Here is a 22,981-nt window from a genome sequence, read left to right on the forward strand (position 1 = left end):
ACAAAAATAGCAGCTGGCTTTAAAATTAATGAATATAATCTGTAACAGGTACATATATAAAGCATGAAGTAATTCCTGGCATTCTTCTGTTGATATAGTATCTGAAATTTGGGGAGAAAACATTAGAATCCAAGAAAGCTGCACAAATTATTTTATTTTATGATTTTTCCCCTGCAAGTGTATGTACAAGCATGACAAACATGCCCTACACCTGTAAAATCTAGTTATATGGCAGGTGACCAGGGAATATACTCTGGTTTTAAAATGAAATCTGCACATTGAATCAGCCAGAGAACAGCTGGCTTAGAAATCAACCTGAGAATCAGAATAATCTCTGGAAGGTATTTGTGTAAGCATTAAACATCTTTGTGTAGAAAACAGCCCTTGAGCTTTGTGGGCTGAGGAAGTGGCTGGTGTGGCTTTCTGGAACTGAACTGGGGGGCCTTGTTCAGAATGGAAGGTTCAGTTAAAACTGGGTTCTGAGGAAGCTGCGTGAGCCCTCGGGATTTACTGCTGAACAATGAAATGCAGATTTTAAAATATGTTTTCAGTCACATTCATGGCAAGTTATTGGCAAATAAAGCTGAGGTCATCCCTGCAGCATGTCATTGCTTTTGGAGCAAGAGCCATGAACTGATATCTCTGAGTCTCTGATAAGCAGCAGAAAGGCAAATGTTCTCTGTGTTGGTGAGGCCACACCTTGAGTGTTGTGTTCAGTTCTGGGCCCCTCAGTTCAGGAAAGAGATTGAGGGGCTGGAGCGGGGCCAGAGAAGAACAACGAGGCTGGAGAAGGGACTGGAGCACAAGTGCTGTGGGGAGAGGCTGAGGGAGCTGGGGGTGTTTAGCCTGGAGAAGAGGAGGCTCAGAGGTGACCTCAGCACTGTCTAGAACTACCTGAAGGGAAGTTCTGGCCAGGTGGGGGTTGGTCTCTTCTCCCAGGCACTCAGCAATAGGACAAGGGGGCACGAGCTCAAGCTCTGCCAGGGGAAATTGAAGTTGGAGATGAGAAAAAAATTCTTTGCAGAGAGAGTGCTCAGGCATTGGAATGGGCTGCCCAGAGAGGGGGTGGATTCCCCATCCCTGGAGGTTTTTAAAGTGAGCTTGGCCGTGACACTGAGTGCCATGATCTGGTAAAGGGACTGGAGTTGGACCAAGGGTTGGACTTGATGATCTCGGAGGTCTTTTCCAACCCAATCCATTCTATGATTCTATGAAGATAAAACCCTGTTCTTTAACAGTCAGTTACAGATATACTTGGACAACCAACTAAAACACAAACTTAGGGGATGCATTCTTGGATATGAGGAATGAGTTCCTTATACTGGAACTGTAATCTGATTATTAGATTGGTGATTAGACTTTATCAAATTGTGCTGTGTCCAGGAGCAATCCACCAGCAGAGCAGGTATTCACTCAGTGCAGCATCTCTACCTCCAGTGTTAGGATGTGAATCCAACATTTTCCACAAACAGTTCATGCAGCTACTTTTAATCCTCTCCTTTAGAAATGTCATTGCAGTCTGAGTGGGGATGCTTTTCCCTTGGGTTTTGCTTGAAATTAAGGCCTGTACAAAATAATTTACATTAGCTCAAAAAAGGAAATTGTCAGAGAAAATTGACTAAAATCAGATCAACCAAAAAGCTAAAATTAAATGGGAACTAAACCTACTAGTATGGAATAGAAGTGCCCACATACAGACTTGTCCCCAGATTGTATGAACTAAACCCAACTTACTTTGGTTCAATGTGCTTTTTTTTCCTTTTGTTTGTGTGTTTGTTTGTTTGCTGGGTTTGTTTGTTTTGGGTTTGTTTGGTTGGTTTTTTTGGATTGTTTTGTTTTGTTTTGTTTGGTTGGGGTTTTTTGTTTTGTTTTTTGGGGTGGGGTTTTTGTGGGTTTTTTTGTTTGTTTTGTTTTGTTTTGTTTTTTAATGCAGAGAAGCCCAAGGACCTCTGGCAATTAAAATATAATTATTCTTATGGTGCAAATATTAACAACTTCTGTAAGGCCCTTTTAAATTGTCAGTGCAGTGCAAAGTAGACATAGAACTGATGAAAATGAGGTCAGAGATAGCAAGAGCAGAGGCAGCAAGACCCTTCATATTTTAAAAGGAGTTTTAGGAGACAGCACTTGCCAGCCCTATGAGGTAAAAGAAAGGAGAGGAGCAGTCAAAGGGTTTGCAGTGAAAAAGCAGATTGTGGAAAGCAGGAGAAATACATTAAATGAAAATCCACAAATATAAATGGCAAAGGATCAAAGGTGAGGGGCTGTGTAGGAGGGTGGTGCTACTGATGCTCCCAGACATTCAGGAATGGAAAAATTCCGTTCAAACTGAGCACCTGCTGCTTAAGATTCAGGCTTCAAAATTGCAAACTGTGTCAGTAAAAGATTTTGCTTTGCAGTTTAAAGGGCAACTAAAGGAAACAGCCGAAGTATTAGGAGGAGGAAAAAGAGAGAATGGGGAAATGTTTTAATGAAACTGCTCTGTGCACATTGAAGGTGGGGTATTTCTTAGGCATGGCTGGTTTCAATCTGATTTTAATTTTTGTTCCCCAGCTTTTCCATGGTCGTCTTGAGCAAAATGAGACTTTAGTTCAGTAAGGGGATAGGCAACCATTCCTTGGATGGCTTCCTAACCTCGTGCCTCATTCCTCCTCATGGGTGTGTCTGCCTTAAATTTCTCGTTGTTAATCCTGCTCTAGTCCTTGATAGAGCAGAGGGAAGGAGAGATGATTTCTGATTCTTTTGCCCATTGTGGGGTAGAATGCAAAGCTGAAATCATTTTGATGGAGTTAAGGCTGGCAAATGTTGGAAACCACAAGAGCTCTGAGAGAGAACCAGCCTGTACTTGGCTGGCACACCCACAGAACCCAACCCCGTGCTTGGGCTGCTTGGTTTGCCAGGGCTATCCCTCTGCCCCTCTGCTCTGATACTCACAGGAGGATGAGTTGAGTTTCACATGACAGCCATTGGCAGCACACAATGGAAAGCAAAAGAGCTGTTCCCAGTTTTCCACGCTGAGACAGGCCCACTTCTAGACTCCAACTTAAGCACAGTTTTCCCTTAAAGAATTTAAGATTAACCTGATGATTTAAATAGGAAATAGGAGAAAAAAAGATGTGGCTAAAAGGAGTTATGTGTCTAAAATTTTACTTCCCCCTGCTCAGGGAAGGGATCCTCTCTCTTCTCGTCTGCTTTGAATACCAGATGTCTCTGCACAGCCAAACTGAGGCATCCTGAAAGAGAAAGATTTTCAGATATCCTCAACTTTTCCTGGAAACTGGGCCCCTTTAAAGGTGTCTCGTGTATGACACTGAAAGAGTCATCCCAGACTGCACAGTGCTTTTGGAAACTCAGCCAGCATTTTTAGTAGCCTGTGCCTCAAGGAGTCTGGGCACCTTACCCAAAAAGAGCTAAAAATGTAATTTGCAGTTCTTGAGGTAATCCAAAACAAAGTATCAAATCCCTTCCCATCTCCCTTTGCCAGGGAAAGTCCCTGCACACAGAAACTGGCCTCACTCTGCTGCACAGGGGACAGCAGAAGTAAATGGAGGGTGGAGTGGGAGAGCTTTTGGAGGAAGGATCAGGCTGTGCATAGTGCTCAGCCCTACTCAATCATAGATGCCTTGCTTGAGAATCAAGTTTGAAATATTTCCATGGTGCTCAGACATAGAGTTACATGGCAGAAGAATTCCAACCAGCAGAATTTCCTTGGCTGTGCTGCAGCTGATGGCTTTTCCCATCGTTTTAATATTCACTCTGCAGATCCTCACTCGGTGTGGGTCACCAACCAGGCAACTGACTGCTGAATTTTCCAAATGGGAAGGTTTATTGTGGCCACAGAGGAGCAGTCTGAAGATGTATAGAATAAATGTGCATGGCAAAACCCATACAGCACATGACAGAGGCATGATTTGACATCTAACTAAATGTCTGATCTTTGCCTTCTTATAATAATATACCCCTTCTGAGACTTAATCCTTTGGCTAAAACAAGGGATTGTTGAGGGAAAATTAATCAATGTAAAAGTCTTAAGAAGTGACTTAGAGTAGTTCTGCTACAGGTGGACTGAAGAAGGCTTTGTTTCTCAGTCTCTTTCTCTTAACAGGCTAAGATAGATGCCATAAGACATTAATCACCTTATATAAATGAATAAAAAATCTGTGCCAATATGCAGATGGGTTCTGGTGAGGTTAGAGAACTCAAGCTAAGCAATTTGGTAGACTGCTTCTGTCACAAACCATTTGCCATCGAACTCCCTTTCTATTCTGTCTACCAGCTCCTACTGCCAAAGTGGATTCCAGTACCATCAGACAGGAATGACATGTAGACCTGCCAAAAAATCACCTCTGGTTTGGAAATAGAGAAGCATGATTGAAGCCATCACAAATAATCATCTTAACATAGATTTCCACTCCAAGGTATATTATAAAGAACTGGTCTGCTCTTCAGAGGTATAAAAAGGGGACATAGAAAAATGCTTTATCTTCTGCACAATAATCTGTGCTCTGTTCTGATGTCTGGGGTTCCATATGATGTAGAAATAACTAGACAAAAACTTTAAGGGTAGGCCATAGAAAAATGGTCCCTATGAGCTGAAAGATGAGGCTTATAGAATCATAGAATCATAGAATGGATTGGGATGGAAAAGACCTCCAGGATCATCAAGTCCAACCCTTGGTCCAACTCCAGTCCCTTTACCAGATCATGGCACTCAGTGCCACAGCCAATCTCACCTTAAAAACCTCCAGGGATGGGGAATCCACCCCCTGTCTGGGCAGCCCATTCCAATGCCTGAGCACTCTCTCTGGAAAGAATTTTTTTCTGCTCTCCAACTTAAATTTATGAACCTTGTCAAAGTGTTGGAGAGCAATAAATGCATTTTCAAAAGCTTTGTAGGTGAACTTTTTGAATATTCTTTCAAACTTGTGTTAATGGAAGATCCAAATGTTTTTAATTTTTAGTTGTTTGGGAAAAGCTTAAAAAAAGTGCCACCTGAGCAGCCTCAGGCTCAGGTTGTGTCTGTTCTTCAGGGTGCATTGTCTTGCATCCCTGAATGAACAGCCTCATGGATCTGGGTTTCAGCTGGTGGCCTAAAGGGTGAGGAGGAGCTCCTCTGCTCCCACTGTGATGATGCACAGCTGGCTAAGAGGATTACTTCTTGGGTCTCTGAAGAGCCAAGGAATGTAACTTATAGCTGCAGACAGGACACAGGAAAGGACAAATTGGTGTACTGAGGAGATGCAGACACTTTCTGGGTCGGCTGGTGTGGCTTTTTCCAACATGCAGGCTTCATCCTAACCACAAGGATGGGACTTGGGAACAGTTTTCACTGGGCTCAGCAGGAGGGCCCTGAGGAGCTGCTTCCCTTCCTGTTCAGCTGGGGGCATGACTCACCTTCCAGGATCATGTGAGTGTGTTGCAACTATGCAATTCTCTGTCCTGACAAGAGGCTCATTTCAGGCAGTATTTTGATTTTTCTTGTTCCAAGCTTCTCACAAATTACTCTCTATAAGATACAGTACTTAAGGCCTTTGGGTTTACAGTAAAGATGTCTGCATGGAACAATACGTGGCTTGTCCTCATACGTATCAGAGAAAGTGTAGATAGTCCATCCTCACTCCAGCCCTGTGGTGTGGAAAGTTTGGCTGGTGAGCATTTCAGAAATTCATGTATTTGATGCTCAGAAATAACCATTATGATCATATAGCCTGCCCTCCTGTGTAGCACAAGCCTTTCAGCCTCACTCTGTGATTTCTGCCCCAGGTGCACAACCTGTGGTTAATCCACATGCTGTGGTGCCATCATGGATTGAGCTTTGTATTGATTAGATCATGACTTGAGACAAATTATGTTTTTAGCTTGGATTTTCAGTAGTTTAGGCTTGCTCCTGCAGGATTGTCCTTTTGGAGTTTTGCAGGGGTGGTTCTTTGCCATGTGGTTCTTCAGCTCCTTCCTGCAAGAGCAATTTATGTTAAACCAGAAGTCTTTACCTTCGTTGCCTTGGGCTTGCACAGCTTGAGCGCACCTTCCACAGTATTGCAGAAAACATGCTGGGGTAGTTGTTCCATGAACACTGGAACTAAATATTGTTTTCCTTTATAAACTCCCCATGCAATCCTCATGCTGACCTGCCCTATCCTGATGTCCTTTCTGCCTTGTCTCCCCAGTGGTGCAGAGTATGTGCATCTTACAGAGCTGTGTCTGTGCTTCTGGTAAGCCATTTGCAGCCAAACAGAATATATAACAGCTGCATTCTTTGTGGGTGTTTTTAATGCCATCAGTACAGGAATTTGGGCACCTGTCCTTCACCAGTTGCCATTTTTCACAACACTGGCAAAGAACTTAATTTTCCTTGGGATTTCTACACTTTAGATTGACAGGCTCAGAAGTTCCTGTGTGTGGCAGGGACAGGACAGACAAACAGATGATTAGAAAGACAGCGCAGACACATAAACTTGTTTCCGTAGGAAATGGAGCTCCAGATTCTTACTCAGGGAATTTATGGTTCTTTAAAACCGATACCTGTGGGGATTCTTACTAGTCATCTTCCTTCCTGTATTTCTTTGAATCTTCTCTTAAGGCCCTTGGGGGTTGGGGGAAGGAGTGGGACCACGAGAGTGTGCATAAAAAGTGAGGTGATACACGTGGGAAGCAGCGACAGCACCATCCTGCAACTTTGGGAAAGCTTTCTGGTGCCAGGAGTCCTCTCACAAAATTGCCCAGTTATGTGGGATTACTCTCAAAGATGCAACCAGAGTGTCTGCAGCCATGCAGTATTAATTAGGTATAGTTAGTGTGGGGACACTTTGAAAATGTGAAGAGTTATATAAATATTGAATGGTATTGACACTGACTATATCCAGGATGTTGGTTGATGGGAAATATATAAAATATTTTTAAGGCATTTCTTTATATGCAGCTTCAGGTAACAAAGTACTTTGATAAATGTACTTGGCAAAGGGTTTTCAGAATTATGTAGTGGATGCTTTGAATGCCTAAGGGTTGGTTTGAAAGTGGCCTCAGTTTTGAACACCCATCTACAGCTATCACTAGTAATCTATGTTTATGCTCTGCCTGAAAATTCATTCTTCTCACAGTGCCTCAGTTTTTCCATTCCTGGCTTTCATAAAGTCCTCATAGCACTCCCATGGAAATCAGTATTGTCCAAATCAGAGAGTGTCAGATGGCTTGTAGATATTTCTATTATTGATACTATTTATTGCCCTACTGATTTCACTGTTTGCTTTTTACTGATTTGTTTATATCTGTGCAGGGCACTCAGAACAAGGTTTACTTTTTTGTTACCATTTGAAAAACTTTGTCCATCCTCCCCACTCTCAGTTACTGACTCCTACTAATCCTGCCAAAGTTTTCCACCCTCTCAGCTGTGCTGGATGCCAAGTGAACACTTTGTGTGACTGTGGCCTAAGTGGGGAAGGAAGTAGAAACAGCAGTGAGGGAAGGAGGAGCAAGACTTGGAATATTATCTCCTTAATTGCTTTTTTTCCCAATCTACTGTGAATTGTTAAAATTAATTGTTACCTTCTTAAAAGGTAAATCACCAACTCTACTGTAGTGTAAAAAGAAAGTGTTTTTCACAGCAGTTAAACAGATTACTGAAGAGTTCCCCAAGCTCCCAAACTTTCAGAACTATGGCAAGAAACAGAAAAATGTGGGAATTTCCCAGATAAGGTAGAGCAGATAATTAATTTTGGAGATTACCTTGAAGCCTGTGTGCACTGCTCATACTAGAAGGACTTTGTAAAGAGGTTTCTTGTCTGTGTGTACTTTTCTACTTGGTGTTTCACGCTGAGGAAGAAGCCTGGTGTGAAGGCAGTGTAGCCAAGCTGAGCTGTGCTCTGTGCTCAGGGACAGCATCTTCCCAGCTGTGAGTAACAGAGTGACACAAATCATGGCTGGCACCAATGGGAAGAAACCATACACTCAAAATGGAGTTTCCCTGGTCTACTCCTGGTAAGATATCCCTGCACACATCAGTTCCAACACACAACTATCATTCACAGCAGCCGTGGGAGCCCCTCTTGTTGATTTATTTGTTTTCTTTTCATTGCCTCCAAAGTCAGTGCCTCTTTGCTGCTAATCCTCCTCCAGGGCAGTTTCATAACCAGCTGACTGCACGCTCCAAACACTTGACCTGCAGTGTGCATGGGCTCTGCGTGCAAATGCGTTGGCTCTGGGCCATTGCTGGTAGCTGGGGGTGATGTTGCACTGGAATTGCAAAACTGTTCTGTGGTAACACCGTGTTGTTGGAGGAGGCACATGTGGTGGGTTGACCCTAGCTGGATGCCATTGTCCACCAAAGCTGACCACTCACCTCAGCTGGTCAGGGGAAGTGGTTGAGATAAGGACAGGGAAAAATCACTGTCATGAGCAAAACAAACTCAACTTGGGGAATATTTAATCTAATTTATTTCCAATCAGGTCAGAGCAATGTAATGCGAAATAAAAGGGACCTGGGGGTACTAATTGACAGGAAGCTCAACAGGAGCCACCAGTGTGCCCAGGTGGCCAAGAAGGCCAATGGGATCCTGGCCTGGATCCAAACTAGCGTGGCCAGCAGGCCCAGGGCAGTGACCCTTCCCCTGGACTCTGCCTTGGTGAGGCCACACCTTGAGTGTTGTGTTCAATTCTGGGCCCCTCAGTTGAGGAAAGAGATTGAGGGGCTGGAGCGGGGCCAGAGAAGAGCAACGAGGCTGGAGAAGGGACTGGAGCACAAGTGCTGTGGGGAGAGGCTGAGGGAGCTGGGGCTGTTTAGCCTGGAGAAGAGGAGGCTCAGAGGTGACCTCAGCACTGTCTAGAACTGCGTGAAGGGAAGTTCTGGCCAGGTGGGGGTTGGTCTCTTCTCCCAGGCACTCAGCAACAGGACAAGGGGGCACGGGCTCAAGCTCTGCCAGAGAAAATTGAAGTTGGAGATCAGAAAAAAATTCTTTGCAGAGAGAGTGGTCAGGCATTGGAATGGGCTGCCCAGAGAGGGGGTGGATTCCCCATCCCTGGAGGTTTTTCAACTGAGATTGGCCGTGGCACTGAGTGCCATGATCTGGTAAAGGGACTGGAGTTGGACTTGATGATCTCAGAGATCTTTTCCAACGCAATTGATTCCATGTTTCTATGAAAAATGTATCTTCAAAATACCTTGTCCCCAATCCTCCCCTTCTTCCTGGCCTAACTTTATTCCTAATTCTCCACCTTCTTCCTCACAGTGGCACAAGGAATGGGGAATGAGGGTTGTGGACTGTGCATCACAAATTTCTGCTGCTCCTTCTTCCTAATGGGGAGGATTCCTCACACTCTTCCTTTTTCCACTGTGGGGTTCCTTCCATGGGATTGAGTCCTCCATGAACTTCAACATGAGTCCTTCCCACAGACTACAGTTTTCCATGGACTGCAGTTAGTGTGGACCCCACACAATCACAGGTCCTTCCAGCAATCCTGCTCCAGCACTGGGTCCTCTTCTGGGTCCTGCCAGGAGCCTGCTCCAGCATGGGTTTGCAGTGGAGCCACAGCCTCCTCCAGGCATCCACCTGCTGTGGCTTGGGGTCCTCCAGAGGCTGCAGGTGGATATGAACTCCACCCTGGACCTCCATGGGCTGCAGGGGCACAGCTGCCTCACCATGGGCTGTACAATGGGCTCCTCCCCTTCCTTCTCCACTGGCTGTTGCATCTGCAGAGCTGTTTCTCTCAATTATTATCACTTCTATCTTCTGGCTGCTGCTCTGCAGAGGTTTTATTCCCTTTCTTAAATATGTTGTCCCAGAGGCGCTACCACCGTCCCTGGTAGGCTCAGCCTTGCTCAGGGACTCCACCTCACAGCTGATTGGACATGGAGAAGGTTTCTGGCAGCTTCTCACACAAGCTGCCCCTGTGGCTCCCCTGCTGCCAAACCCTTGCAATGCAATTGCAGTACAGTTTGTTTTCATGTGATTCCTACACGGATATAAAATACACTGTAGGCTAAGGTAGAAATAACTACCAGTGGTGGTGGTGATACATTTCAAGCAGTGTGTAGACACATTCATTAACTCAAATTTTCCCTTTCTTTCCCTTGTCCCACTTGAACAGTAACAAATAATCATGAGTTTTCCCCTGAGCTTGGCTGTCCCCAGGCCTGATTCCATCTACACAGTTTGAGAGCTAGATTGCTTCAATATGCTGTGACCTGTGCTGGAAAAAAAGTGTTATCCAGTGACTGCTGCAGGACTGCTATTTGTCAGGGCAAAGCACAGATTTTTACCTTTATCCACTTTTATAAACTATGTTTTGCATCTTTAATATCATTCAAATTAAACTTTAATTTCTGCTACTTGTAGAGTAAAACTGACTTTGCTTCTGCAGCCCCAAAACTCAGCAGTGCCCAGGGACACCTTCCAAAGACTCCTGAGTGTTTCAGCTGTTTAGAGTGAATGTTCAAAGGTATTTCTTGCAGGACCCTCCCTCTGGATCTGTTTCAGTGGTTCTATCTACACTTCTGTCTTTTGCTTTAATGAGTTTAGTATGTCTTAAACTAAAAGCTCAGTTTGATGCCTCACAGTACCGCAGTTAGAAGGCCTCAAAGAAACAGAATTTATTATCATGGAGTTCAGTTCAATTCAAGATATTGTCATTGTGGTTGCAACGGATACAAATTTTGTTTTTCTGTTGCAGTATTAACTCCTGCAGGTTATGTGGTGTGCACAGCATGTATTTTTGCAATGTGTCAAAGTCAAAATGATAACAATAAAAATGAAAGTTTAACCTGGAATTTAAATGTGGCGAAAGAGCTCTTTGCTTTACTGGCAATGACAATCAGAGCAAAAAGAGAAACAGGCTCCTTTGAATTTAACAGGAGCCACCACCCATTGTGTCATTTTTCCAGGTGACCATATTGGCCCTTTAAGTTCATGCCTGCACTGAGTGCAGTGTCCTGCTGCCAGCCAGGATGCCCAGGTGGCTTCTGCCTCTCCTCCTCCCACCAGTCCCCTGTTCCACCCCAGCAAAGGCCTGTTTTCCTCTGCAAGGCTCCCTGTTACTCACCCACATGCAAATGCTTTTGACCTTAATTAAAGCAGTTCACCTCTCTCTGCCTCCAGGGATGGTTTCCTCATAAGGCAGTTGTGTTTAATTAGCATTTGCATAGCATTCTGCTGGTTGCTTTCCTGGAGCGTTGTTCAGTAGGAGCGTGGGATTGCTGAAGCCTGACTGGCAAGCTTTGCGCCCTCCTAATTGACACAGAAGCCAAGTAGAAGTTACACAAGGAAAGAACAGAGAATCGTTAATGATGGATCATTAGCAAGTAGCTCCTTTGAATGAATGTAGATAACTTTATAACTCTATCAAAGTGAAAAGTAGCGTGATGAATTATGCATCAAACAATAAAAGCTCGAGGAAGACACTGGTTGATAATTGCCGTGCAATTTTCTAGCATGCTCTAGTTTGTAAGATTAGTTTTCTTTGGGAAGCATGAAGCATTCTGTGCCTGTTGTGCACTTAATGTCAACTTTAGTTTTCTCTTTTAGAGATGCTATTTTGCATCTTTTGATATCACTGCAAAAGCTCCCAGGTTTTGAGATCCACACCTAAAACAGGACTGCTTTATATTCACTATTTTTTTAATAGAAATTGCATCATAGTTTTGTGGCTATGTTGAATTTGTAGACTACTACATCTCTAAAGGGAATTTTTGGTCTGAAATTGTCTTCACAAGCATTTCAGTTGGCACAGAGATCATTCCTGTGGCTTGCACTGATGCCAGTTCATCCCTCAGTCACTCCTAGGAAATGGAATTAATACAAATAATGCCTAGTGATGTCACCTTTCCCTTTGAAACCTACTGATCTCTCACTTGAGGTTACCTCTGAAAATTGAACTCAGTGAGTAGAATCAGTGGAAAAAGTTAATAGAAAAGTTATCGCTGATGTGAGCTGTTTCTTAGTTTTTATATTCCAGTGAGTGAAAGGGATGTATATTAGTGGGTGAAAGGGACTGAGGTCTAATCCATCAGCAGACCCCATCCCTGGAGGTTTTTAAGGTGAAATTGGACATGGCACTGAGTGCCATGATCTGGTAAAGGGACTGGAGTTGGACCAAGGGTTGGACTTGAAGATCTTGGGGGTCTTTTCCAGTCCAATCGATTCTCTGATTCTATGATTCCTTCATTGCAATTTTAATTAATTATTTCTCACTCATCACAGACATGAAAAAGAATTTACTTTCTCCTTCCAGAAAGGTCTCATGGATTTTGGCGGTGGGGGTTTTTTTGTTTGGTTGGTTGGGGTTTTTTTGTTTTGGTTTGTTTGGTTTTTGTTTGGTTTTTTTTTGTGGTGGTGGTTATTTTTTGTACTTTTTGAAAACATTTTTGAAGATTTTTTCTCAGGTCTTTCTCTTTAGGTCCACATTCCCACCTTGTTTGGTCTGTTGTGTTTCCTATGATAACTTCAGTTGCTGTCCTGTAGATGCTCTCAGGTGCTCCAGATGGCTGTGCAGTGGGGGCCCCAAGCCAGACACTGCTCCAGCTGTGACCTGCCAGCTCCAACCAGAGCAAAAAGATTATTTCATGTGTCCTGCAGGCATCTGTCTTGTTTGGACATCCCTGTGTGACGCTTGCCTTTTTCGCAACAGCCTGATGTTGTTGACTCATCTTCACTTTGTGATCTAGAATAACCTCTAGCTAGTCCTACTTTGCTATTTGTCCCCTGCCCTGTATTTATACAATTAGATGTAGGTCTTTCCTTCCCCTAATCATGATTCTATTTTACACTCTTTTATCAGGACATTTCTCCAGTGTAGTCAGGTCATTGTGAAATCTCCTTCACCCCCAGTTTTAGCTTGAAATCCTCAGAAAGCTGAACAGGTGAGACCTGAGTTCCATCAGCCATCCCACTAAAAATACATTGATAAGTGCTTCATGCTCTACAGAATCCTCTGGAGCTCACTGGAAATGTTCTGCTGTTTAAGAAGTTCCCAAGAAACAATTCTCTGAATATGGTTTCCCTCTCAGTATTGCATCTGGCTTTGGGTTTAGCTAGGCCTTGTTTCTTTAGTCAGTTTATGGAAAATAGCAGAGAATTTTCTTTCTAAAAGTCAAATCTTGTTTTGGTATCCTGCCAGGAAATTTCCAAACGTTGGAAGTCTAGCAGGGAAAGCAGAAGGCCAGCTTGGCTCAGCAGGGAGCCTCTCTTGGAAAGGAAAAACGGGAAGGTGTGTTTCCCATGGAAGCAAGGTCAGGTGACGTGGGGAGAACACAGAGGTGCTCTTGCCATTTTGTGTGACCAAGGCTCAGCTGGAGGTGAAGCTGCCAGAAATGTGTGGGGGACGGTAAAAAGGGTTTTTTCAAATACATTGATGGCAATAGGCAGTATAGAAATATCAGTGGACTGTTCCAAGATGAGGATGGTCACCTCCCACACAGGGACACAGACAAGGGAAAGGGTTTCAATGTTTTCTTCATCTCTGCCTTCAACATGGGTGATCAGCCAAGGGGGTCTCAGCGCCCTGAGCTGGAGGACCATGACTGTGAGAATGAACAACTCCCAGTCAACCCTGAAATTGTGTGGGATCTGCTGCTCCACCTGGATCCCTGCAAATCTATTGGGCCTGATGGGATTCATCCCAGAATCCTTAAAGATCTGACTGATGTCATCACAAAACCTCTCTCAGTAATTTTTGAGTTGTCTTGGGATTCCAGAGAGGTCCCAGCTGACTGGTAAATGTTGTCCCAGTTTTCAAGAAGGACAAGAAGCAGGACCCTGGAAACTCCAGGCCTGTCAGTCTCACTTCAGTGCCTGGTAAATTTATGGAAAAGATTATTCTGGGAAGTACTGAATAACATCTGAAAGACAATGCAGTCCTTGGTCACAGCCAGAACAGCTACAGGAGAGGAAAGTCCTGCTTATCCAACCTGATTCCCTTTTATGACAAGGTAATCAACTGGCTGATCAAGGGAAGCCAACTGATGCAATCTTTTTGGACTTCAGTAAAGCTTTTGATCCTGTCTCTCCCAGGATCCCTCTGCACAAACTGCCCAGCCCACAGCTGGATAAACACACCATGTGGGGGGTGAGCAATTGGCTCATGGGTTGGGCACAGAGGGTGGCAGTGACTGGGGTGACATCAGACTGGTGACCTGTCACTGGTGGGTTCCACAGGGCTCCATCTTGGCCCTGAACAGTTAAATTATTTGGTCTGAATTCCCCAATTCTATCTTCTTTCCTTTTGAAACACAGAAACCATACGTAGAATCATGGAGTCCTCTAGGCTGGAAAAGACTTAAGATCATCAAGTCCAACTGTTACCTCTTTGAGGAGCGTCCTCATCAGAAAAGTACCAAACCATCTGGGAAAAAAAAATAAGGGTTTTCCTTAGCACCTCCTATCTTATTTTGTCCTTCTTGGCGGTGGGTACTTTACTGTATTAAACATTTGATGACAGTTCATGAAGACTTCTGAAAAAATGACATGTTTTGCCATCCTGCCTGACCTTTGTTGGCATCTGTCCTCAAATAGGTAGTAACTTCAAGTAGTAAATTCCCTACTCATGCTGTGGTTGACCTCTGTTGGTGGTTGATGTTCTGTTTTTTCAGAAATAAGTCAGACACTGCTCCACCTATTAAAATGTTCTGTGTGTTACTTTGCATTTCTAAGTAAAGCTGTAGTGTCATGGACAAAGACATAGCTAAATATAACATTTCCTGTAAATTCTTCTTGATATATGTAATACAAATATTTACTATGAATGAGTGAATGAATGAATGAATGAATGAATGAATGAATGAATGAAGAGCGATCCTTTAGCCAATTGCCCAAAGCATCCAAAGTTGATGAGTTTTTTTACTAATGAAAAGGTTTCAACTGACAATTAAGGAAATGACTGTTCTCTTTCTCCACAATGCAGTTAATCTTTCTCTGTGTGTGCTGAGTGCATCCCTCACTTTTGATCTCAGAGTAGGTTTGTGTCTCATCCTCTCCTCTGAGTTTTGCAGTAGTGCTACACTACAGAGTGTCACAAAAAAGTGAGATCTGACTACCCACAACAGAAGACATAGAAGTCTTCATATCATTGCCATCTTCCAGATTTCCATCCTTGAAATTATTACTGCCTGAGTCAATAAACCATTGGTGATTTTCCCATGGCTGCTGCTACCTGTATTTTTGATAGAAGCCCAGCTGGGTAATGTCAGCTCTGCGTGTGTGTCACTGCAGGATGATGGCACACACTGCAGAGGTACCTGAGCTGCTGCCCGCTGGAGATGGTGCTTTCCATCATCCATGAGCTGCTTCAGCCTCAGTCCCAGTGTGTTGACATGACATTGCATTGTGTCCTCATGCCTGTGCTGCCTCCTGTTGTAGAGTCTGGGGGTTCTGTACCACATCCTGCTGAGTGGGCTGGACTTTGCCTTTGTCCTTCAGGTAGCAGAATGGCAGATCTGTGACATAATATGACTCACAGCACCCTGATGTGCATGTCACTGGGAAAAATGGAGAGATTTTCTTAACACTGGGTGAATTTCCAGCAGCTCTGCATTTGAGTGAACTATGGAAAGCTGGTTTATTGGTACACTATTGTGAACTTGATTGTTTTTAGTAATTCTACAATATAACATTTCTGTGGTAGGGACTGCATTAGACTGGTGAGGAAATGAGATACTTTCCTTTGAACTAACATAGATATTTCAGGTAGTAACTCTAAAAAATAAGGTTCTTTTTTTTGTTTTTTTCCAGGACCAGGTGTGAGATACAGTGAATTTGCTGTGTCCCACCCCAAACCACCTCCCCTTGTTGGACAGCACACAGTGGAGATCCTGAAGAGCGTGCTGGGGTATGAGGATGATGCCATAGCAGAACTGCTCCGCACTGGTGCTGTGGCTCAGCATGAGGTCAGATAAGGAACATTAGCTACATTCCTTCACACTGAGTTCACATTACTTTGTCCTCTCTTTGCTCCCTTCAGTTTCCCTAATGGGACTCAAAGAGAAGACATAATTTAGTTCCTGATTTTCTTCCACGTGTGTTTGTATGATTTTGTATCAAATAAACAATCTCCTGCTGTCTGAGTGAAAGATTTTCTTGGGGGGGGTCGGGAACAAACATAATTATACAGCCCTGTGTGACTACTCATTTTCTGTACTTCATGTGGAAAATGGAGTTCTTATCATAATTACAGTAATTGCCTAAACATTTGTCCCAAGAAAGACATGATGTTAGTGAAAAGAAGCAGAACCTTTAAAATCTGTATACTAGACTCTGCACTCACAGAAAACTGCCTTGTACAGTTATTTTAGTATTAAATCTTTTGTTTACAAACTGGTCTGATTGATATTGAACTGAATTATCAGTCATGAACTCTTTGCTCATCTCTTTTAAATCAAGGGTAGAGTAACCATTGCAAAATTCACTTTTATTTCTTGGTATTCCAAATTACTAATATGGCTTTATATTACAGTGCATAGTCATGACAGTCCTAATATCTTAGCCGAAAGAAGCTGAAATTGGCACAGTTCTTCAGGTAAGAAACAAGCCTATTCCAAGACCAGGTGAGAGACAAACTATGGTCTTTTGTAATTTTATTCAGAAAGGCCCAGGTACCCTTAATTCAACATTGATCCACAGAAAACCACACGCTGCATTTCAAATACCAGAACTTGCCAGACATCTAAATCTGGTTCTGTTGGTACTGTAGGTACTGGTTCCTATCTCTGACTCCAGTTGCCTTCCAAAGCACCTTCCTTATGGAGAAAACACAGGTTGAGATCTCTGCAAAACTTTTGACTTGGTCCCAGCCCCATGATTAAAACACAGTGAGAGCTGACAGACCTTCCTCAAACGTAGGGACACCATTTCCTTCAGGAAGGTCATTGCTGAGAGTGAGGCACAATGCAGTGCAGGAAGAAGGTGGAAGAATTTGATCCATGAGGCATATTAAGGAAAAGATTAAAGAGCCATGAACCACCGTGGCAGCTTTGCTCACAGAGGACATCCCATACTCCTCTATTGGAGTATATAATTTACAGCTGAAGTAAACCCAGCGTATGGGAAGGGTCTGACCTTTGTTGTGTGCCCCCTGGGAGCGAGGCAGAGCCTTTCTCCTCGTAACACTAAATAAAACTAACTCAAATTGACACTCAACACAGAGTGTCCATGTTTCTCTCAAAGTATCAGGCACAGGCCTGGCATTAGAACTGGCTCGTCCCTGTTTTCTCCCTAACAAACAACATCCTCTGTATTACATTGGAACTTCACAACTCAGCATTACCTTCTGGGGGAAGAAAAGAGGTTATTATATAATCAAATTGCAGCGGAACCCCACTGTGGCTGCTCATTTTTGAAGTCCAGTGTGTTTTGGTTCATTTGTTTGCTTGTTTTCTCCAGTTTTGTGTTCTTTTTTTTTCTTTTTTTTTTTTTTTTTTTAAACTCAGATCTTCTCCTCTTTTCTTTTTTTTCTCTTGCACTGCATTCCTGGCACCAAACACCACACTCTGTCCATGTGCTAAAGACATCATGAGATCCTGGAAGAGTGACTTCTAAAATAAATATAGAAATAAGTCTGAATTGAGAATTGGGACACCAGAGGGGAAGAATTGAAACTGGATTGGAAGAGGTTTTGATATAGTCCACCTTCCTTTTAATCTAAGGGGAACATCCCTTTTTTTAATGAGAAAAACAGCAATTTGAATTCAGCTTCACATAAAGTGGATAATCTGATATTGAACTAAACTTTGTTTACTAATGTAAAACACTGTCAGATAACAGTCAGAAATAAATTTGCTCAGTTTACTTTGTTGAGGGTTCTTTTCTTCACATTTCTAAGAATCACATATATAAGATAGAATAAAATATTGATCAGTTTTGTACAATGATTTCTAAAAAAATTCAGGATTTCTTTCCTGTGCTTTTCCAAGCAATGGAAATAGCTAATCACCACATCCTTAGCTACAGTAAATTGGCAGAGCTGCTTTGACTTTAACATAACATTGGTGGTTTAAATAAGCTGAATATTGGGCTTTTAACTCCACAAAGTGTTTTGCTCAGAGTTTACAAGAAAACAGTGTTTCCCTTTCTTCTTTCTTTTTTTTTTATCAGTGTTTTCCTCTCTGCTATGTTGACAGTCCAATGCCTAAGGGGATAATCAGAGGCATTATTTTGTCTCACCTCCAGTACTTACTGCAACAGGAGAAATCAGATACCGTGGCTCAGTTTTAGTCCTACACACACACAGACTGCTGCTTACTCTTCCAGGGAGAAATAAATAGCTGGGAGTCTGGGAGCCTTCAAAGTCCTGTATCTTCCAAGTTCTGTCCTTTCACAAGGTTTGGTCCTTTGATTTTGTATGATTTGGAAGACAGTGAAATAATTGTCCTGAAGATATTTAAGCTGTTTATAGTACCCTTTTGCCTTTAAAAATGAGCAAATAAATGCAGAGAAAGAATATTTGGAAAATTTACTGCACTCTTCCCAAGAATCTTCAGGAATACCTGTCTCTGGAGCTCAATTGCATTTTGACAGTCGTGTAATTTCAACATGGTTTTCTCTTGTACTGCAAAACTGAAAATCAACCATCACGTGGGATTCTGAAGCTCACAAACTGAGATCCCTCCACTTTAAAGGAAGGGATGTAGTTTGGGATGACTATACACATCTGCCTCTGGCAATGAATATTTGTTTTTCACTGCTGAAAATGGGAAGGAATCTGCTGGTGCTGCCATTGATGTGAGAGTGTGTGTGGTATTGGCTTTAATTTGACTTGATTTACACATCACTGTATTTAAAAAAAAAGCCAACAAACTAACCAAACAAAAGCATAAAAGAGGGGTACACAACAGGATACACCTGTTGCCTAGTTCAACTACCACTGGAAAAGGAGATTTCCATTTTGACATCTGTGCTGACTCCATGTTCTGTGGCCCCTTTGGTTTCATTCTCTGTGTTGGGGGATCCCATTTGTCTTGTATTATATTGACCATTAAAAATGTTTCCTCCCCATATAACTTGTCTTTGTTTCTTTTCCATGCAAGCTGCTACAGCTCTACACCAGGCATAAATCACCCAGAAAACTGCAAAATTGGTGGAGAGTCAGGTGGGTTTTGCATAGCCTGAGGATCTTGCTGAGGGATATTTTAATGCATCAAAAGAAAATTCCGATCAAACAATAGTCGAATGGACAGTAGTGGATTTTTCTTGCTCCTGCACAGATCTTCTTCCTGGTAACTCTTCCCCTGAATCTTCCTGGGAAGTGCCAGCATGGTTGGCTGCAGTGGGTGCCGTAGAACTGACATTCAAAAGCAGGGTTTTTTTGCCTAATGGCCAGGCAGAACAAGTTATTCCCATCAGAAGCCCACCAGCCTCAGCAGTGTCCAGCCAATGGGCAGAGTGAGCCCATATTCATGTGAAGAATTATCTGTTTGAAGGGAGTCACTTCATTGTGCTGGAAGGCAAATGCTCTTTTCTTTCCCATCACATCTATAAAATCAACAGGGAAAAGTTATGTTGTCAATTTTATTTCTTTTAATATAAAAAACCAGCAAAAGGGAAAATACTCCCATTCTTGACTTAAATACAAAATATAAAGGTCCTCTTTTTCAAGTTCATTGAAATAGGGGCTTTTTGATGCCTGACGATACTAATCAGAATTTTGGTCTTGCGTTGTCAGAGCTTGTCCCAAAGGTGTCTAATGACAGTGTGCTGAGGCTAAAAGAGCAGTGAGGAATAGTTCAAGCATAGTCAAAAACTGAGGGCAGCATTTTGGTTAAATTGCCACCCAGCTGTGCCCCTCAGAGCTCTGCAAATCTTCAGCCCTGGGGAACCTGCAGGTCGAGGGCAGAGGCATCTCTATGATTAAAATGGTCTTGATTTCCTTTACTATCTCGATGACAAGACATAGTTAATCTTTTGACCTTCCTAACATTAGAGCCCAGTAATGAAATGCATTTATTTCCCCAAAATGTACTAAAATGTATTTGATTTCCACAAGACAGAGGAAAGGTAAAGTCCTGTCAGGGTTCAGGAATGCTGACACGGCTGCCCCCATTTCACGTCAGTGACATTAAGCAGTGCCAGATCCAGTACTTTTCTTAACTGCTTGTACACTGAGTTTAATGTGGCCTGGTGAAATGCTAAACATTATTAACTGGTGAAAAAAACCCCCAACCAACCTTAGAGCAGTTCCTGGAGGATCAAATAACCTCCCTGCAGAGAGGGCTCCGTGATACTGGCCACTGGGATAAAAATCCACTGATAGAAAGGGATCCAGGCACCTTTTTAAAGCTGACAACCACTCAATTCAATTACTGTGGGTTTCTGTTGTGACTGGAATTGGGAACAGACGTGTGAGAAAAATGCCTGGGATCACATATGCCAAGGACCCATGGAACTTAAGCAACAACATCTCTTTTTTTGACACAGGTTGTGGTAGACATTGAAGGAGGACCAAGTGAGGGTTAAGGTGGGGAGAAGCAGTTAATTTTCAGGTTTTTTTCTATTCCCTAGCGTCACAGATAAAAGCTAATTAGTAAGTACCAATTAGCCTTTAGTTAACAAGAAATTCTTAAAAATCACGGGGTGAAGAGTACTTTAAACTGCCTGCCTTAAAAGGCCTTCACTATGGTCTAACTTACAGTCAGCAGTGCCCCAGTGCTTATTTACAGGGTCCTCAGGAAAGCAGGCTGGGGAGGGGCTCACTTCACTGCAGTTGCTTCTCTGCTTCAGCTCTTTCAATATTTGCCTAATAACTACCTCAAAGTACCCAAAGGAGCTTTAAAGTACAAGAATGAATTTGAAGATGTGGAGCCTGGCAGAGGAATGCATATGTAGCTCTCATCTCTTGCAGATCTATATTAGTTTTACATTAAAAATTGTGTGTGAAAATGCAGAGCAGTGTGTGCTTTTCCCACTGATGCTCTGGTGGATTGAGCAACTGACTAAAGCAAACTTTTCTTGTCTCCCAGAGCCAGGAGTGAGGAATTTTAGCTGAAACATGGAAGTACTGATTCAGGAAAGCCACTGCAGCGTTTCCTGCAAGTCACAGTTCAGGTATCTCATGGTTCTTTCATCTTCAGGCCATGTGGCCATGCAGCACCAGTGAGAGATGACTTGTGCTAATCCTGAGAAGATTCTGTGCTGCTTGATAGGAAGCACAACTGAGCCAGAGGAAAATGGGATCATGAAGCGGTCACTCTACAAACCTCCACAGAAGTCACCAGGGTTCCATTTCTCTGAATTCAGGTCTCCAGGAGCAAACCCTGTTGTCCAACAGCCTGGGCTCTGGGGAAGTTCTGCCCCCTTGGTGTAACATATCCACTCTGCTAAGTTCTTTGTGCATATTTGATGGGGAACAGCTTGAGATAGTGAAAGGACCTAAAGAATAACCAGGATCAAAGAAAGGAAACACTGCTTGAGGCTTAGTTACATCTATATTGACAGAAAGCTCTGGATTCTGTGGTCTGGTAAGTAAGGTTGATGCATTATCTGAACTGCCTGAAGTTCGTAAGAAGACCTGGTGAGCTGTGAGGACCTGTTACTTTTAGTCAATGATGTTAAATCAGTAAGAAAGGTTAATTTGTTAACAAATTTGCATTTGTTAAAACTTTTGAAAATTCTGTCCTGCTTGCTGCCTCATTATGTGTGGTTTTATGGACTTGCTTTCTTCAAATTTTCTTTCTTCAACAGGGCTGTATCCAGCTGGTGGTCGGTCACTAGTGGTGTTCCCCAGGGGTCTGTGTTGGGCTCAGCTTTGATTAACATCTTTATTGATGATTTAGATGAGGGGATTGAGTCCATCATTAGCAAGTTTGCTGACAACAAGTTGGGAGGGAGTGTCAACCTGCTGGAAGGCAGGAGGGCTCTGCAGAGGGATCTGGATAGACTGGAGAGATGGGCTGATTCCAATGGGATGAAGTTCAACAAGGCCAAGTGCAGGTCCTGCCCTTTGGCCACCCCAACCCCCTGCAGTGCTCCAGGCTGGGCACAGAGTGGCTGGAGAGCAGCCAGGCAGAAAGGGACCTGGGGGAACTGAGGGACAGGAAGCTCAACAGGAGCCAACAGTGTGTCCAGGTGGCCAAGAAGGCCAATGGGATCCTGGCCTGGATCCAAACTAGCGTGGCCAGCAGGCCCAGGGCAGTGACCCTTCCCCTGGACTCTGCCCTGGGGAGGCCACACCTTGAGTGTTGTGTTCAGTTCTGGGCCCCTCAGTTCAGGAAAGAGATTGAGGGGCTGGAGCGGGGCCAGAGAAGAGCAACGAGGCTGGAGAAGGGACTGGAGCACAAGTGCTGTGAGGAGAGGCTGAGGGAGCTGGGGGTGTTTAGGCTGGAGAAGAGGAGGCTCAGGGGAGACCTTATCACTGCCTATAACTACCTAAAAGGATGTTGTAGCCAGGTGGTTCTCTCAGGCAGCCAACAGTAGGACAAGAGGGCAAGGGCTCAAGCTCTGCCAGGGGAGGTTTAGACTGGATATCAAGAAGAAGTTCTTTCCAGAGAGAGTGCTCAGGCATTGGAATGGGCTGCCCCGGGAGGGGGTGGATTCTCGGACCCTGGAGGTGTTTAAGGTGCGGCAGGACCTGGCACTGAGTGCCATGATCTGGTAATCACAGTGGGGTTGGATTAAGGGTTGGACTTGATGATCTCAGAGGTCTCTTTGAACCCAAGTGATGCTGTGATTTTATGAAATTGCCTTCTGATGTCCTGGTTATCCTCTCCTTTGCATTTGTGGAGTTTTACAGCCCATGTTTCCAAAGCACTGTACCTCTGACCACGGGATTGATTCCCCTAAAGCATGAAAAGTATTAGAATACATTACAGATCCATTGTGTGCCATAAGCACTGAACAATTGAAAACCTAATCCACTGGCCTTTGGAGGCAATGAAGGGGAATCCACATGGATTTCAGTGGCCTTGGAGTCTGCACCTCAGTCAGTACCACGACTTTCTGCATTCCAGGTACACAAAGCCTCATTGCTTCAACTTCCTATGGAAAAAGCTCTCAGCTTTTCCTGTGCTCTC

The 22,981-nt window shown here is 43.5% G+C and overlaps 1 protein-coding gene across 9 annotated transcripts in view; it reads left to right on the forward strand.

The window, feature by feature from the left end:
- SUGCT (succinyl-CoA:glutarate-CoA transferase) overlaps nt 1-18,965 on the forward strand; it is a 310,436-nt gene extending 291,471 nt beyond the window's left edge. For 4 of the 9 annotated variants that reach the window (XM_071561593.1, XM_071561595.1, XM_071561586.1 and 1 more), the window contains 2 exons: nt 15,714-15,868; nt 16,435-18,965. In XM_071561593.1, coding sequence (XP_071417694.1) covers nt 15,714-15,868; nt 16,435-16,464 — 185 coding nt within the window. In that variant the 3' untranslated portion in view covers nt 16,465-18,965. Of the gene's footprint in view, nt 1-15,713; nt 16,300-16,434 lie in introns of those variants that run through there. The other 5 variants (XM_071561587.1, XM_071561588.1, XM_071561589.1 and 2 more) reach the window with 5 other exon arrangements.
- Nucleotides 18,966-22,981: the final 4,016 nt, after the last annotated feature.

Source organism: Pithys albifrons, chromosome 7, assembly GCF_047495875.1.
Source record: "Pithys albifrons albifrons isolate INPA30051 chromosome 7, PitAlb_v1, whole genome shotgun sequence".
Lineage (NCBI taxonomy): Eukaryota > Metazoa > Chordata > Aves > Passeriformes > Thamnophilidae > Pithys > Pithys albifrons.